At 42.9% G+C, this 16,035-nt stretch overlaps 1 protein-coding gene across 2 annotated transcripts in view; it reads right to left on the reverse strand.

The window, feature by feature from the left end:
- Positions 1–16,035, reverse strand: part of FAM114A1 (family with sequence similarity 114 member A1) — a 67,295-nt gene that overhangs the window by 13,491 nt on the left and 37,769 nt on the right. For both annotated transcript variants that reach the window (XM_077758944.1, XM_077758945.1), the window contains 4 exons: positions 12,831–12,983; positions 6,531–6,654; positions 2,878–2,969; positions 1,020–1,178 (listed from right to left, as the gene is read on the reverse strand). In XM_077758944.1, coding sequence (XP_077615070.1) covers positions 1,020–1,178; positions 2,878–2,969; positions 6,531–6,654; positions 12,831–12,983 — 528 coding nt within the window. The remainder of the gene's footprint in view (positions 1–1,019; positions 1,179–2,877; positions 2,970–6,530; positions 6,655–12,830; positions 12,984–16,035) is intronic.

Genomic DNA, 16,035 nt, shown 5'->3' on the forward strand with positions numbered 1-16,035 from the left:
ATGAAAAAAAAATTATATATATATAATAATTATATATATATATAAATTTATATATATATAAAATTCTGGGGGAAAAATGGGCTGAACAGTTTGCCCATAGATCAATGGGTGTACCTGAGACTTTTCTAAGTAGAAAGGCTTCCATAACATGGAGGTGCTGCTGGGTCCCCAGTGACATGGCAACATTTACATCTGTGTCCTTAGTTCTCAGAGCAGTTCTGGGCACACAGCAGGCAGCTGCTCAAAAATGCTTGTGGAAATGTGGCTGAATAAATCAACCTCACTGGACATGTTTTTTGGTTTTGTTTTTAATTTTTAAAAATATTTATTTATTATTGAGACAGAAACAGAGCATGAGTGGGGGAGGGGCAGAGAGAGAGAGGGAGACAGAGTCTGTCAGCACAGAGCCCGACACAGGGCTCAAACCCACAAACTGTGAGATCATGACTTGAGCGAAGTCTGATGCTTAACTGACTGAGCCACTCAGGCGCCCCTGGATGTGTTTCTTTATAGTGATTGAATTTAAAAAGTTACTTTCTCTAAAATGAAAATTCAGTGTAAAAACTAAGTTATTACAAACATTTTTGAACATAGTCAGGCTATAAATTATGCTCACATAAATTTATTAAACTACAGAATATAAACTGTGGCCATGAAGTTTTTTTCTGGAAAAAGCTCCAATTACCTCATTAGTTTATGGGGCATAAAGACCTTTTATAGTTGCAAATTTGCATAGAAGATGGAATTTTATCCTAATGATAAATCAGCTTTATTCTTAAAGACCTTGTTTCCTTTAAATTATCATTGTAAAGCTATGAAGAAAAGCCACAATATCTATGCTAAGTCATGAATTGTCTTGGCATCGAGAAATTTTAGTGTTTATCCCATTAATACTCATATTTCTGTAATGTGAAACAGGGTAGAAATGAAAATGAAGTGGTTTCTCCTCACTTGAAATCCGGCTGCTAATGAAATAAAGGTAATATGACTGCTCTTTAGGTAATCTCAAATAAATTTACCTCCACCGTCTTAGTTCTCTCTTCCTTTTTGTTTTCTTCAGGATTTTCTGGTTTCTCTTCCTTTTCGTCCTTTTTGCTGTTCTCCTCTGTCTCTTTTGCCATATCTACTGACACAGTAGCTTGATCTTCTCCCACCCAGTCATGAGCTTTTTTCATGGCCTGCAAAGGCCCCCCCCCCGCCAAAGCAATTTGTTAATTATGTAAATCGGAAGACTAAGGAATTCCAATCCCCAGGCTGCAATCCCCAGTAAAGTTGCCCTAAAACCTTCAAGGGTGTCTCCGAATATTCAAAAAGTGATGAGGCAATTCCTTAGTCTCCTTAAAAGCAGCTTGTTGGTGCTTTCTGGTGAATATTGGGTAAGAACAGGGGGCAGAATAGAAAGAAAGTATGGCAAGAACACCACAGGACCTTTTAAAAACACATTGTGAATGGATACACGGGTAAGAATAAAAAGGATAGTCACCTTAAAGACCTATAGTAAATTTTTCACTTTTCATGACCGACTATAAAAGACTAACAGTACTTTTTTATATATCGGTTAGAGACTTAGCCAGGGTCATTGCTAAAGCAAATTTCCTCATTTGATAGGGCTCATGAAGGCCTTAATGTTTCATGAACCTAATAATGTATCATGCAGGGAAGGATGGATCTACGCTCTCTTCCCTCGTCATGGAGACATTAGATTCAAGGGGGGAGGGGTGTGTAGGGAGGGGAGAGTTGCTGTTGGAAAGACCTGGAGCTTCTCCATGACTCGTTTAATTTCACATGAGTGCAGTCTGAGCAACCTGTAAGCCTAAAAAATGATGGCTAAATTCAACAAGCAGAACAACCCCCTTCCCTATCTGTCATTCCCTGAATTTAGGAAGGGCAGACTCATCAAGTTTTTCCATTATCGTTTAAAGCTGTTGGCTTAAGTGAAAGTTGTATCTGAGCTTATGTTAAACTTACTTCTCATCTTAAAGCTTATCTGACTACGTCCACAAGCCAGTGGGACCTTGGAGGCACCACACACACACACACACACACACACACACAGCAGTGGCAGGTGCTGCACAGAGATAAATGAGGCAATTTCCCACTGTGTTCGAGTCACTGACCTGTCAGAATCGGTGACCTCTATCTGAGATAAAGAAATTACTCATGTCTCCCCCTCACTGCCTCATCCTGCCCTTTTCTCACCCACCTTGATGAGTGAGGGTCTGCGTCAACTACTGCCTGCTAAAGAGAAAGGAAAAAAAGAGAATGGGAAAAATAACATGGTTTTAAGTACTTAATACACAGTGTCTTCATTAAGAAACTCCACAGCAAGACCTTCTACTAAGTCGCAAAACACGCTGTGGTACAATTAGAAGAACCCGGACTGATAAAGCTAGATGGTTCTTGGACACCATGTGGCACCAACATTCTGTGTGGGACGGGGCGTGGGGGTGATCTGGCTGATGAGATTCTCTCCACATGATTTGGGCACGGTGCCCAAGTGGGGGAGGGGAGATGGAGTTTGAAAAGCCCCTTGGTGATTCTGCACCCCTCTTCCTTCCCCTATGCCAAAGATAACCACTCTGATATACGATTCTATTTTGAGGAGAACTGACTTGTTCAAGGTCACAGGGTAATTACTAGTGAAGCTGCAACTAAAATGCAGGTCTCCTGACACAGTCTAGCATGTTCTCTCCCATCACATTTCATTACGTTGCCTCCTGGAATCTTAATTAGTGGCCTCATACTCTCCTCCCCCTCCATCGCCATGTGCCATTTGGGGTTTGGGATGTTTCCATTTCAGGTGGATCTCTTGAATTTTACAACCAATACCTTTAAAAACAACAACAACAATAAAAACTCAGACTTGACAGAGCTGACCTTATTGAGTTTGTCAGGCGTGGCTGCAACATGTAATTCAAAGAGAAGCTCTGTAAGCATGCTAGCAAATTCTTCTCCCTTTTCTTCCAAGGCTGGAAATAGAAAATGACAGAAGTAAGAAGCAGGATTTATTTTTCTGCCTTCAGAATGTGGCAGCCCCCCTAACCTTACAGCTAGCAGTCAGAGTACAAGTGGGGGCCGTAGCCACCTGCCCCCCCCCCGCTGCCAGAGGGCAGCTTATGAGCAGCCTGCTCCTACTGCCCTATTGCTCGAAGCTCTAGCTGGGGCGCCCCCAGGCTGGCCTGAAGGCAACGTGAGGGCAGGAAGGGACCTATCTGTCTTGTTGACAGCTATAGGTGATCAGTAGCTATTTGTTGAAAGAATGACTGAATGAACAAACGAATGATGTATCTCAGGTGGAAGAGACCTGGGACAACACTGTATTTACGACCGTTGAGTATTGTTATGCTTGGCATTGCAACTCTAATAATACCCAGGGCACCCTTTTCTTTCCACAGAGCCACAGTGCTGAGCAAGCAGAACTAGTCTCCGCGGGCCATAGACTATCTGATGTAACTACACTGGATCTCTGGGAAAATGTCCCAAGAGACATTTTAAACATTTTTAAAAAAACGTACGGAGATTAAAAATATTTGGGAGTCACCAATGCTAAATTGGGATCCAAATACTTTGTGTAACTCCACTTTTTTTTTTTTTTAAGTAGGTTCCATGTCTAGCATGGAACCCAATGCGGGGCTTCAACTCATGACCCTGAGATTAAGACCTGAGCTGAGATCAAGAGTCAGATGCTTAACTGAGTAGGGTCACCCAGGTACCCTACTCTAGCTTTTATTTATGTTTTATTTATTAATTTTTCTTTTAACGTTTATTCATTTTTGAGACAGAGAGAGACAGAGCACGTGTGGGGAAAGGGCAGAGAGAGAGAGGGAGACACAGAATCCTAAGCTGGCTCCAGGCTCTGAGCTGACAGCACAGAGTCCAATGCGGGGCTTGAACCCATGAACTGTGAGATCATGACCTGAGCCAAAGTCGGATGCTTAACTGACCGAGCCACTCAGGCACCAGCCCCCCACCCCACTCCAGCTTATAAATGTGCATTTACTCTATAAAACAGAAAAAGACACCAATAAGTTTTAGCAAGTATTTAGGGGGGAAAAAGCCACAGAGAAAAACAGAAGTAGATAAAAACAGATGATCAATAGTATTGCAACAAAGAATACCTAGCACTACAACTCTTGGTTCGTACATATGGTCAAGAGCTTCACTGAGGCAATAAAAATAAAAAATGGCCTTTTAGAACCTCTTTGCGACAGTGGTAAACTAGCGACCTACAGTAGTGTGATAAAATTACACACTGCTGAGAGACAATCATGCAAATCATTAGCTAATATTATCAAATGCAGAGGAGCCCGATACCGAGTTTAGCTAAAAATGACAATTAGTTATATTTTCCGAGACTTGCAAATAAATTATTTACATGTTAAGAGGCTTTTAGGAATGTAAATGCTTACACAAAATAAAAATGGATGAAAATGCTCTGGTTTCTCCCAGAATTTTTCTCCTGGCTTCTGCTCCTCCCCACTGATGAGAATACTCTTTAGAGCTTTTAGATAATCCGTCCACCTCTATGGAGCTGTCATGCTCCATCATAATTGGATTAACTTAATGGCAACCCTGCTATTCCTTTCTCCCAGTTTTTCTTTATGTGTTTTATGTTTATCTATTAAATTAATAAAAATTAATAGTGTTTTGATAATCTAGAGATGCCCTTTGGGAAAATGGATATATTATGGGAGATAACAGGGTTCTGTTACTTAAAGAGAAAAGGTCTACCATTTCTTAAACAACTGAGCCACCCAGGCACCCCTGAGAAGGTCTACCATTTCTTAAGCATGCTGTTCAGGACTTCAATTATTTTCTTCATCATAGAAAAAAAATCCCAATTTACCGAAGCTCTGTATTGACTGGAACACATCATATGTAGTAACATTTTCTATTTAACAGTAATGAATCAAGGTTCCTCTCTAAGGAATCACCCTAGGTGGGGATGCACTAACTGACGTTAGGGGTAATCTGGAATCTTCTTTTTATCCTTTCTCAATGACTCCCCCAGTAGGATCAAGGTCTACATTAGGCATCATGAAACCAAAGAGAAATAATCTGGATCTTTTTGGTGATCGTTACTCTGGAAAACAGGCATCTCTACTGGTTCATCGTGGGCCCATATTACTATGTGCATGAACTTGGACAGCTAGTGTCTTCGTTTGTCATTATTAAAACAAAAACAAGGCTGTCATCCTCTGTGACTTTTGTAGAAACACACAGATGCTCAAAACCATTCTTCTCCAACAGTCTCTTTGATATTGGCTTGTTTCTATTCTTCAATATAACTGAGTCTTCTATTTTGATGCAACGAGCATAAATCTCATTAAACCGAAGGCACATAAGGTCACTATGAAGGATTAAAGCGGGAGATGGTATTTAAATAACAGTTTGCAAATGCCTAGAATAATTTTGTCCCGAGCAATGAGACTGAAGAACTTGGCTCTCGTGTTTGAGCCTTGATTAAAGGTATGTAACACACCTGGGCACAGAACACGTCCAGCTATTTGATGGGTATGAATGCACATGATCCCTACTCTGTGTGGGTAATAACAAGTACAATCATACATGAAAGCTACAATTGATTGTACCTTTACCATTTTCCCGGCATTGCTTTAGCACTTTAAATAACAATACCAGCTAATGTTTTTGAGCAGTTCTGTGTGCCAGGCTCTGTAATATATATTTTTATATATATGATCTAACTTGAGCCTCACAATAGCCCTTGGGAATCTGTATCACTGTCTCCATTTAGGAAGTGAAGATAATGAGTTTCAGAAAGGTTACATAACTTGTTCAAGACTATGCAGCCAGTAAGTGGTAGAAATGTTTCAAATGGGACCTTTGAGAAAGTCCCAGGAGAAGCTACCCTGTGTGGCCATGGTTGCCTGTTAGCATAATCCAAACAACTGTGGTTGCAGTGATAGGTGATGACCTCAGTAAGAAATCACTCTCCAGGGGGCACCTGGGTGGCTCAGTCGGTTAAGTGTCTGACTCTTGATTTCAGCTCAGGTAGTGATCTCAAGGTTGTAAGATGGAGCCCTGCGTTGGGCTCTGCCTTCATCTCTCCTCTCTCTGTCCCTCTCCTTCCAAAATAAAGAAATTCTTAAAAAAAAAAAAAAAAAAGCAAAGCAAAGAAAAATACAAGAAGAAATCCATGGAAAGACCTGCCCACTGCATGCAGATACAAAATTAGGTATCAGAGCATAAACTCTAGTCATCAGGGCTCTGCTTAGTGCACTGTGTTCTTGTTTCATTCAACCATCCACATTTAGTGTGCACCCGTGATGTGGCAAGAACTGTGCTGCCCACCAGAGAAATAAAGACGTGGCAGTCAGGTGTTCCCGCCCTACACATCAATGTGACCAGCTCCTGTAACAAGAGCAGACGTACGGAGTGTTTTGGAAGCGAGGAGGAGGGGCACTTGCATTAAATCATTCCCTGTTCAAAGGGCTGCATTTATTAACAGCTGTTTCTGAAGGATTATACCAAGACTTTGTTTTGCCATTTAACTGGTTATTTTCCTTTACCTTGTTCTTCTTGATTCTCTTCATTCTCTAATTCTTTGGCTGCAAAGATGTCTTTAATGGAAATTAGGTCATTTTTTAAGAGTTCCAGCTTCTCTCCATCAAGTGATGTTAAAAATGACTGAACCTGAAAACAGAAATAGGGCAGCGTAACTGTCATCTTTTCTTCTCATTAGTCACGTTTACACAGGGCTGTCCCCAGTTCTCCCAGGACTCAGGTGATTGGTGGTGTGCGTGTGGGGGGGGGCGGTGGGGGACGGACACAATGCCAGGTTGAATGTTAGATTCACCACCTACGAACTGGCCAACTTTGGGTGAATTACATAAGCTCCCTGGGCCTCAGTTTTTACAATTTTAAAGTGAGAGCCACACTTCATTGTGATCCTTTGTGATGTAAATGTAATAGTGACCCCGAAGTACATGACACAGGTGCAAAAGGCAGACACTAAATAAATTGTGGTGGTAGCTCTTGTAGTCAAGTGGCTAAAAACACACATGTTGTCAACTCTGAATTCAAATATCAGCCCCGTGGGGGTACCTGAGTGGCTCAGTGGTTTAAGCAACTGACCCTTGATCTCAGCTCAGGTCATGATCTTAAGGTCGTGGGATTGAGCCCTGTGTCAGGTTCTGGGCTCTATGCTGAGCATGGAGCCTGCTTAAGATTCTCTTTCTCCCTCTGTCCCTTCCCTGCTTGCTATCTTTCGCTCTTAAAAAAACAACAATAAATATGAGCCCCTCACTTATGAATTGTGTGACCTTGGGTAACTTATTTAACCTTTCTATGCCTTTCCTTCCTTATCAGTAAAATGAGTTTTAATAGCTTCTCCCTTATAAGGTTGTTTTGAGGGTTAAATGAGATAATGTATTTAAAAGTACTTAGAGTGAAGGTCAAGAAATTACATATATATCCTGTATGTTAACATATAAGAATATTACTATATGTATATAAAATACATATAAACAAACACATAAAGAGATATTTTACATATACAGATATATATATACATTATTATTTGCTAGATGCGGGTTATTGCACCGGGACTACAAACACACACAAGACACATTTTTCTTCTCAGAGATCGTGTAGTCTAGAGGAGGAAAGCCCAGGCTAACTGCTAACAGCCATGACAGATGTGAGTGGAAGGGCAGTGGGGCACCCGGGAGGGGACTTCAGTCCACCTTGGGGAGACAGAAGGGTGGGCAAGGAGACTTCATAGAGGACGATGCTTGAGCTGACAAATTCCCTGCTCATTGTCTTCAGAGCCCCTCTTTTGAAACTGACCCTCAGTAAACACTTAAAAATTATTTGCACACATGGCCAGTCATCCCCTGTGAATGTGAAGACTGATTTGAACTTCCAAAATGGCCATAGTGGATGGAAAGACCATACAAAAAAAGACGTAGGACCGTAAAGTAGAAAGGTTTTCATTCTGCAGGTCAAACACTTGCTCTGGAGTGAGAACCAGAAGAGGAGCCGTGATGCTCCTTGGCATATGTTCTCATATTCATTATGGTTGTAGATTCACGCGTCAGGGTAAGCAAGAGAGTTAGAGAGGGCATCAGGGATGCCAGGACAACATTTTCCTAAAAACTGGCATGCAGAGCACCAGGACATGACACAATGGGCAGGAGCCTCAGAAGGAAGGTTGGCAGGAAGGCATCCACACAAACCCGTCAGCCGTAGAGTTCAGCAGGTAGAGGCAAACACGCCCTGCATGGTGGCTGCCCCCATGCCCTTTCACTCTGACCTTTGAAGAGCCTTTTGTTCAGCTACTATATTCATGATTAGGTCTCAGAGTCTTCAATAGGCCCACATCAGATTCCTACACTTCAGATATATTTTTAAACGGCAGTGTTCAAAGAGTAAAATAAAAAGGTAATTATTGAATAAATGTGCTTGAGCACAACAACACTGAGTGACAATGCGGGGCGTTATGGTTTCCCCAGGTCTCCTGGAGGGGAGCCATCCTCTGGGAGATGCACTGGGGTTTTAGGCTTTGAGCCTCCTTTGGGAAGGATTCTTTTTAGCAAAGGAATCTATTGTCAGCATCTTTCTACTACAGGGTCTCTTTTGCTTCCTCCTAATTCATTCCATTATGCCAAGGTGATGAGCATTGAATCTTTATTTCATTCCAATAATAAATAATCATGCACTCCTCCATAAATATTCATAGAATGCTGACTAGATGCTTGGCATTCTGCTAAGTGTTGACGGGAACACAAGGGTAGACAGTCTGCCTTGTAAATCATTTCCCTGAGAGGGAGTACGGAGTGCCACTTTGAAGATTCTTGCTTACTGTTCTTGTTAGCTATTGGATAAAAAAGCAATAAAAATGATTAGTTTTTCTTAAGGTTTATAGTATACCACACTGCCATGCCTGTTGTCATCCTAGAATCAATCAGTAGAACAATAATGATAGTAATCCCTCACATTTCCATATAATGTGTCTATGTTTTAGTCAATAGCAAGGTCAGCGGAGGCGATGTTTATCATTTGCAGGTCAAGGCTCTTAAAAAATGGGAGTGCACCCTCTACACTTTTCTGTCCTCTGCTGGTGGGATAAAGACAACACAGAGGGCCTAGAAGACGGTGAAATCCAATGGTCTCGACTCAGACACTGGGGAGTCCACAGGGCCACAGGGATGTGCCCACGCAGAGCTTCCCCTTCCAAACCACTCTCTAGGTGTTAAAGTTGCTCAAGTTTCCCTCCTTCGGCCTGTATGGATCTCTACCCAGGCTGTGCTCTTCATGGGGAGACCATCCACTGGAGGGTGCGCCCGTAGGTGTAAGAGCTGGCTGTCAGCAGTGGTGTGGATGGAACTTGAACTAGGGTATCCTCACATGTGCATATAAAGCCTTTGAAGTGAGAGAGAGCTGGAAATAAAGAGAGAAGATCAGGCGGGAGGGTGGTATGGAAATGTGAGGAGTTTGGGAAGTCTGAATGGGAACCTGGCCTTCGAAGTCATTATAAAAGTGTATTTGTTAGTGTAGGATGACAGAATATAGATCTTTTAACAGTTTGTTTCAAAACTCCTTTAACTTCTAAGAATTTGGTATGTAGAGGAGGTCTAGTTAAACATGAACGATGAATATTTTCTTAGTTTAAGTGTGTGTCTGAAAAGTATTCATTATTGAGGGGTCTGGGTGGCTTAGTCCATTAAGTATCCAACTTTGGCTCAGGGCACGATCTCACAATTCGTGAGTTCGAGCCCCGCGTTGCACTCTGTGCTGCCAGCTCGGAGCCTGGAGCCTGCTTCAGATTCTGTGTCTCCCTTTCTCTCTGCCCCTTCCCTGCTCGCACTCTGTCTCTCTCTCCTTCCCCCTCCCTCTCTCTCTCTGTCTCAAATAAATAAACATTAAATTTTTTTAAAAAGCATTCATTGTTTATCAAAAGTTAAAGCTTAACTTGTCATCCTGCATTTTCATTAGCTAAATCTGACAACCCCAGTGAGGATCTCCATTTGTATTCTTGGCAGAGGCTGTGAACATCAAGGCGGTCTAGGGGAGTCATGGGATGGGCAGAGCCTGGCTCCTGAACCCCTAATGCAGGAAAGCCGCCAGATGACCAGGCACTCCCATCGTGGACTGTTCGAGAATGAGGATAACTCCTACTGATTTTGACCCATATATTTTTAGGACTTATTTATTATAGCACGCAGTAACTCATTACTAATCCAAGAAAAAGCTCTGTATTCCTCACTATGCATCTATCAAAATCTCTAGGCTGGGGGAACAGAAACAGAGCTCATATAGCAGCATGTAAACAGAGGGAAATGCAGTCCCCCAGGGACCAAACCTCCTTCCTGGCAACATCGGTCCTTTGGGGCTCTTTTCTAGGGACCTGGGACTCTCTCACAGCTGAAAGCTGCAATGGAACCTGCCAGAATGGAATCTCTCTAGCACTGTGATAACTGCAAGAAGCCACACAGCCCTGTTACGTGTATGCATACACACACTTAGAAGAATGCATGTAAAAATAAAATGTCACCAACATTATATATGCATATACATATACATGTATAAAAAGGCAGCTAACGTTTATTGAGTACTTATTATCTATTCAGCAAGCTGCAACTGGCTTCACATGGATTATCTCATTTAATTCTTTTAATGTTGCTATGAGGTAACTTTTATTATTAATCCCATTTCATAGGTAAGAAGATTGAGGTAAGATGGGTCCAAAATTCTACAGCTACTGAGTGGTATTTGATCACATAATGTCTGATTCAAAACCCAACTTTTATAGGGAAAGATTTGTGGTTAAGTGGAAAACTGCATTTTCTTGAGCACATGTTACCAGGTTATCTGATTTTGAGTCTATGGGAACAATTTCACAACTCTATGGATTGTAGTGAGCTGAGAGCAGTGCAAAATAATTCCAGTCTATAGACATGTGAATAGATTCTGTCCAGCAGAGGGATAGCCTCACCTCCTGGGGTTTATGACCATTTGCACATTGGTTTCAAAATTGCTTTACTCCACATAAATGTGTGCGTTGGCTTTTCTGAGCAGATACAGTTATAATATTTGCTTGGTTCTTTCATTGAATTAAGGGGCTAAATAAATTCTTTAATTCACATTCATTTTCTAACTGTATATGAGACATGATTTTGTTCTTAAAAAATTATTCCCTTGAACAGTTTAACCACAAGGCTGTTCCTGGTGGCTCATGGATAACAAAAAAAGAGAGAAAGAGAGAAAGAGAGAGAGAGAGAGAAAGAAAGAAAGACAGACAGACAGACAGACAGAAAAGTAACACATAACTCAATCATCTGGAGGGAAGGGGATTTCCATCCTGTTTGTTTCCTGGTTGCCTCTTACAGGGAGGAGGCCATGTTTCCCGGCTTATTGGGCATCAAGAATGTCTGTATCCCTGCCAAGGGCAAATATGGAGGACATGGCTGAGAGAGAGTCAAGAATCACTCCTCCACTCTAAGGCTCATTTCCAAGTTCCTCTTGTCAGGGAGCCTGCTTCTCTCCAGTGGATGTCACTGAGCTGAGCCACGGTCTCCCAGGACGTTCATGGGGTGCTATCCTGTGGGCTCCACCGGAAAAACACCCCAGAGTACAGTCAGCCTGACACCACACAGAAGAGTCATATATATAATTAAATGAATTAATGGTTTTAAAGTGCTTAGAATAGTGACTATATAAGTATCATATGAGTATTTGCTAAATAACTACCCTCCCCCACCCCACATACAGATCCTTAAAAAAAAAATCTACAAACTCTGCTGATTTCTGCTATTTCTATTTTGTTTCTTGAGATCATAGTGGGGGGATGTAAATGTATAGGGCTGTTAGGTAATTCCCAGGTTTCCATTCCAGAACATTCCCAGGTAGAACTTTTTTTTTAATGTTTCTTTTTGAGAGAGAGAGAGAGACAGAGTGTGAGCAGGGGAGGGGCAGAGAGGGAGGGAGACACAGAACCTGAAACAGGCTCCAGGCTCTGAGCTGTCAGCACAGAGCGAGGCATGGGGCTCAAACTCATGAACAGTGAGATCATGACCTGAGCTGAAGTCCACTGCTCAACCAACTAAGCCATCCAGGCACCCCCCCAAATAGAACTATAACCCCCAGCAAGATAATCCTGCCTTTTGTGGCCCAGGCATTTTAACAAATGGGTGAACACATCACTATTTAGACCATAAAACTCTATTACAACCCTACAGTCTGGAAGAAACATCAGCTGCTTTGTTTCCATTGGGTGGACGTGGCAACGTGACCTAGTATGGGCATCTCTGGTCTGGGTACAACCTCACCAAAGGGAAGCACAGGGCCAGGAGCCCGGCAGGCAGGCTTCTGAGCAGCCTTTTGCACCATGAAGTGCGGTAGTGATGTCTCCTATTTTGCTGGCCCTCTTGGGGGTGGAGAGGGGTAACAGCTTACATAGGACAGAGAGAAAATGATACAGAGCATGAGGGGGTCATCAGATTATATAATATTTGCGACCCTAGCACAATATTAATAAGGCCCTAAGCATAAGATATTTTAATGGCAGATTTTCCAGTTTCTTTCATGCATAAGAAAACACATTAGTGATCATGGAATTTTATTTTATTTACTGTTATTATTATTATATTTTTTTTAGAGAAAGAGAGCATGAGCTGGGGGAGGGGCCGAGGGAAAAGAGAGAGAATCATAAGCAGGCTCCACACTCAGCACAGAGCCTGACACAGGGCTCGATCTCATGACCCTGAGATCATGACCTGAGCTGAAATCAAAGAGTCAGACAGCCAACAAACTGAGCCACACACGCGCCCCAGTGAACGTGGTATTTTACATGCGCAGTGCTGACATACCTTGCTTTCACTTTCATTGGACAGAATTTCCAGGGCTTCCAGATGTGACAAACCTTGATATTCATCAAACAGCATCCCGTAGTGTGCAGTCCTCTCGGCCGTGAGCTGCTGGGCCAACCTCTGCTTCTCTTTCTCCTTGGCTTCTCTTAACATCTGCAGAAATACACAACGTTTGTGCCCTGGGTGTATGCTTGAAAGCCTCATTTCCTGCATCAGATGCAGAGGGAGATGAAGGTTGACTTGTATTTGTGAAGAGTAGGTTTTAATCACTTGGGAATTCCTAAGAAAATGATTCTTTGATCCTACTGGAATATTACATAAAAATTAAATTTTACGTAATATTCCACTTTGAGTTTTACATGCTTATTATATACATGAAAACACAAAGCAAAGACTCTATGCCTGGGAACAGGATTGGAAAGAAGTACATCAGAAGCTGAAGAGTGGCTTCCGCTGAAGTATTTTCCACAGGTGATTACTTTTCTTATTTTCTAAAATACCCAAATTATCTATTACGGGCAAATTGATGTACACCAGGAAAGTTTACTCTATTGTTATGGGTTCACTGCAACTTCTGTACCCAGACAGACCTCAAAGCAGTCACAAGCTGCTCTACTTTGATCCGGGTTGCGTTATTTTAAAAAATTTTATATGTGTGGCTATTAACCATCTTTGATGAACAAAGTTAATAAAATATAAACTCATAATGTATTTCTCATCAGATAATGAGATGAAGAAGAATATTAGCTTATCGATTCTCGAGAAGTAGGACTGTGAATGGAGTTCCTCTCCATGGTGATCGTTTTTCTCCAGTTAGTTTTTGTTGATTAAATAAAGAGAGCAAAGTGAACACTGAGTCCCCCAGTCACTCCCAATGTCCTGCACTTGCTTTCTGTGATGCTAAGCATCTTTTATTTGATTCCTCATTAAGTTTACTGGGCATTACATTTATAGGGTTCTTTAGTATCTATGGAGAGCACCACAGACACAGTGGCCACCACAAGTTCACAAGAGAAAGATCACGGAAGAACAGACTGGTTTTTAATGTGCATGAATAAAACAATCAACCCCCTCCTCCTTTTGGGTTCTTGAGGCACTTGGCCAAAAACTCACTGAACTACAGACAGAATTCTCCCGTCTGTCCTTAACACTAAATATGTACAAGCTCTGAATTTTAAAGTTTTCAAAACAACCCCATCAAATTACCACTGGATATTTAAAAAAAAAATTTTTTTTATGTTTATTTATTTTAAGAGAGAGAGAGACAGAATATGAGTGGACGAGGGGCAGAGAGAGAGGGAGACACAGAGTCTGAAGCAGGCTTCAGGCTCTGAGCTGTCAGGACAGAGCCCGACATGGGGCCGGAACCCACATACCGTGAGATCATGACCTGAGCCGAAGTCAGACGCTTAACTGACTGAGCCACCCAGGCGCCCTACCACCGGAGATTTTTAGCACTTCCAACAAAACCCAACTATTTCTACTGATCTTGCTGGCTTGGTGGTGGTAAAACGAAATAACAAAGTGACGTGGAAATTGCTTCTTTTCTCTCCAGCAACTGCCATCTCTCAGTTTGTGCTTTGGAACAGAGGGGAAGGGATGGAATGAAAGGGGAAGAAAGGTTGCTCTGGAATGATCTGGATTCACTCAAAAGATGGAGTGAAATTAAAGTTGCCTAATGTAGAACTGGCTTTTCACAGGATGTTCATCTATTTCGTGTCTGAAAAAGAAAGGGACGTGGTTTGGAAGAGCAGTGCGTGTGATTCTGGCATGGAGTCTTCCTTGCGTCTCTGGGCTCCAGGAACCATCACTGGGGTAGAACACGGGAGAAATCCAGGGAGTGTGTGTACATTTCTGACGTCCGCAGTTATTTAGTGTGGATTAGGAGAAACTTCACAGACTTCCCTGTGCCAGCAGACAGCAGCTTCATCCTTCCAGCTGCTCGAGACAGCAACCGTGGAGACCCCCTTGCCGCTTCCTTCTCTCACACCCCACATTCACTCCATCAGGAAATCTGGGTTGACCTTCAGAATACACCCAGAATCAGCGTTCCCCACTTCTTCCGGGGCCCCACACTGTTCTGAGCCACCCCATCCTCCTGTTTGGATAATAGCAATCGCCTCCCCAGGAGGCAGTGAGAGCTGGGGCATCAAGGGCCAAGAGCCCTGGATGCTGTACTTTGAAATCCATCTCTCACTGGCCCCGAGGTCACCTCCCACAATCAGTCACTGGCACAGCAGGGACACTACAGGAGAGCCAGTCTGGGAGATGGGGACTCATCTGTCAGCGGACTTCAGCTGAAGGACTCTCCCAGGGCTCTGCCAGGCTTTCCTCTGAGGACACAGCAGCCTAAGATGCTTTCACCCAATCTCTTCTCTCTCTTCTCTTCCCCGGGGGTTGGACTCGCATCTTGGTCTGACAGCTCTCCCGGCCTTCCTTCCCCCCAGCTCCATTTTCTCTCCCAGCATTTCCCCTAATAAAACCCTCGCTCGTTGAGGCCATCTTGGCCTCTGCTTCTGGGAGAGCCTCTGCTGGTACCCATGTCCCATGTCTTCCTGCCCTCGGCCCTCTCCATACCCAGGCTGTTTTCCACACAGTAACTACAGTGATCCCGGGACAGTCAGGTCTTGTCACTCCTCTTTTCGAAATGCTGTAACGCTTTCCCTGTTTCACCAACGGTAAAACCCAAGGTCACTACCAACGCCATCCAGGTCCTGCCATCTGCATGGAATGTGCTTCGCTCAGATTTCAGCATGGTCAAGGCCAAACCCCTCGTCCCCTTCAATTACCTGCTCTGATGGCGTCGTCTCCATGAGGTTCCCCTCTCACAATCCAATTTAATACTTAACCTGCCCCTCACTCCCACATTCTTGATTGCCTTGTTCCTGCTCTACTTTTTCTTGTTTTCCACGGCACTCAATCATCTTTTAAAATACTAGATAATGTTGATGGTCTGTCTCTTCTCACTGTAACGCAAACTCCTGACGCGTCCCTGAGCAGGGACACTCACACTGCAGGAGCAAAGTTAGATGTTTTTGTTCTTAGCCACATTGATCCTTGGGGATCCTTGGGGGGATCCTTGGGGGTTGTTCGGTTTCATTTTCATTTTGCAACATCGAGTATTAATTATCTGATTAATGCAAATCTATTTTCTTTTGAAGGACCGGTAGGCTGGTGGTTTAGATGACCCTGCCGAGTCCTGACC

This window comes from Crocuta crocuta, unplaced genomic scaffold, assembly GCF_008692635.1.
Source record: "Crocuta crocuta isolate KB4526 unplaced genomic scaffold, BGI_CrCroc_1.0 scaffold223, whole genome shotgun sequence".
Taxonomy (NCBI): Eukaryota; Metazoa; Chordata; class Mammalia; order Carnivora; family Hyaenidae; genus Crocuta; species Crocuta crocuta.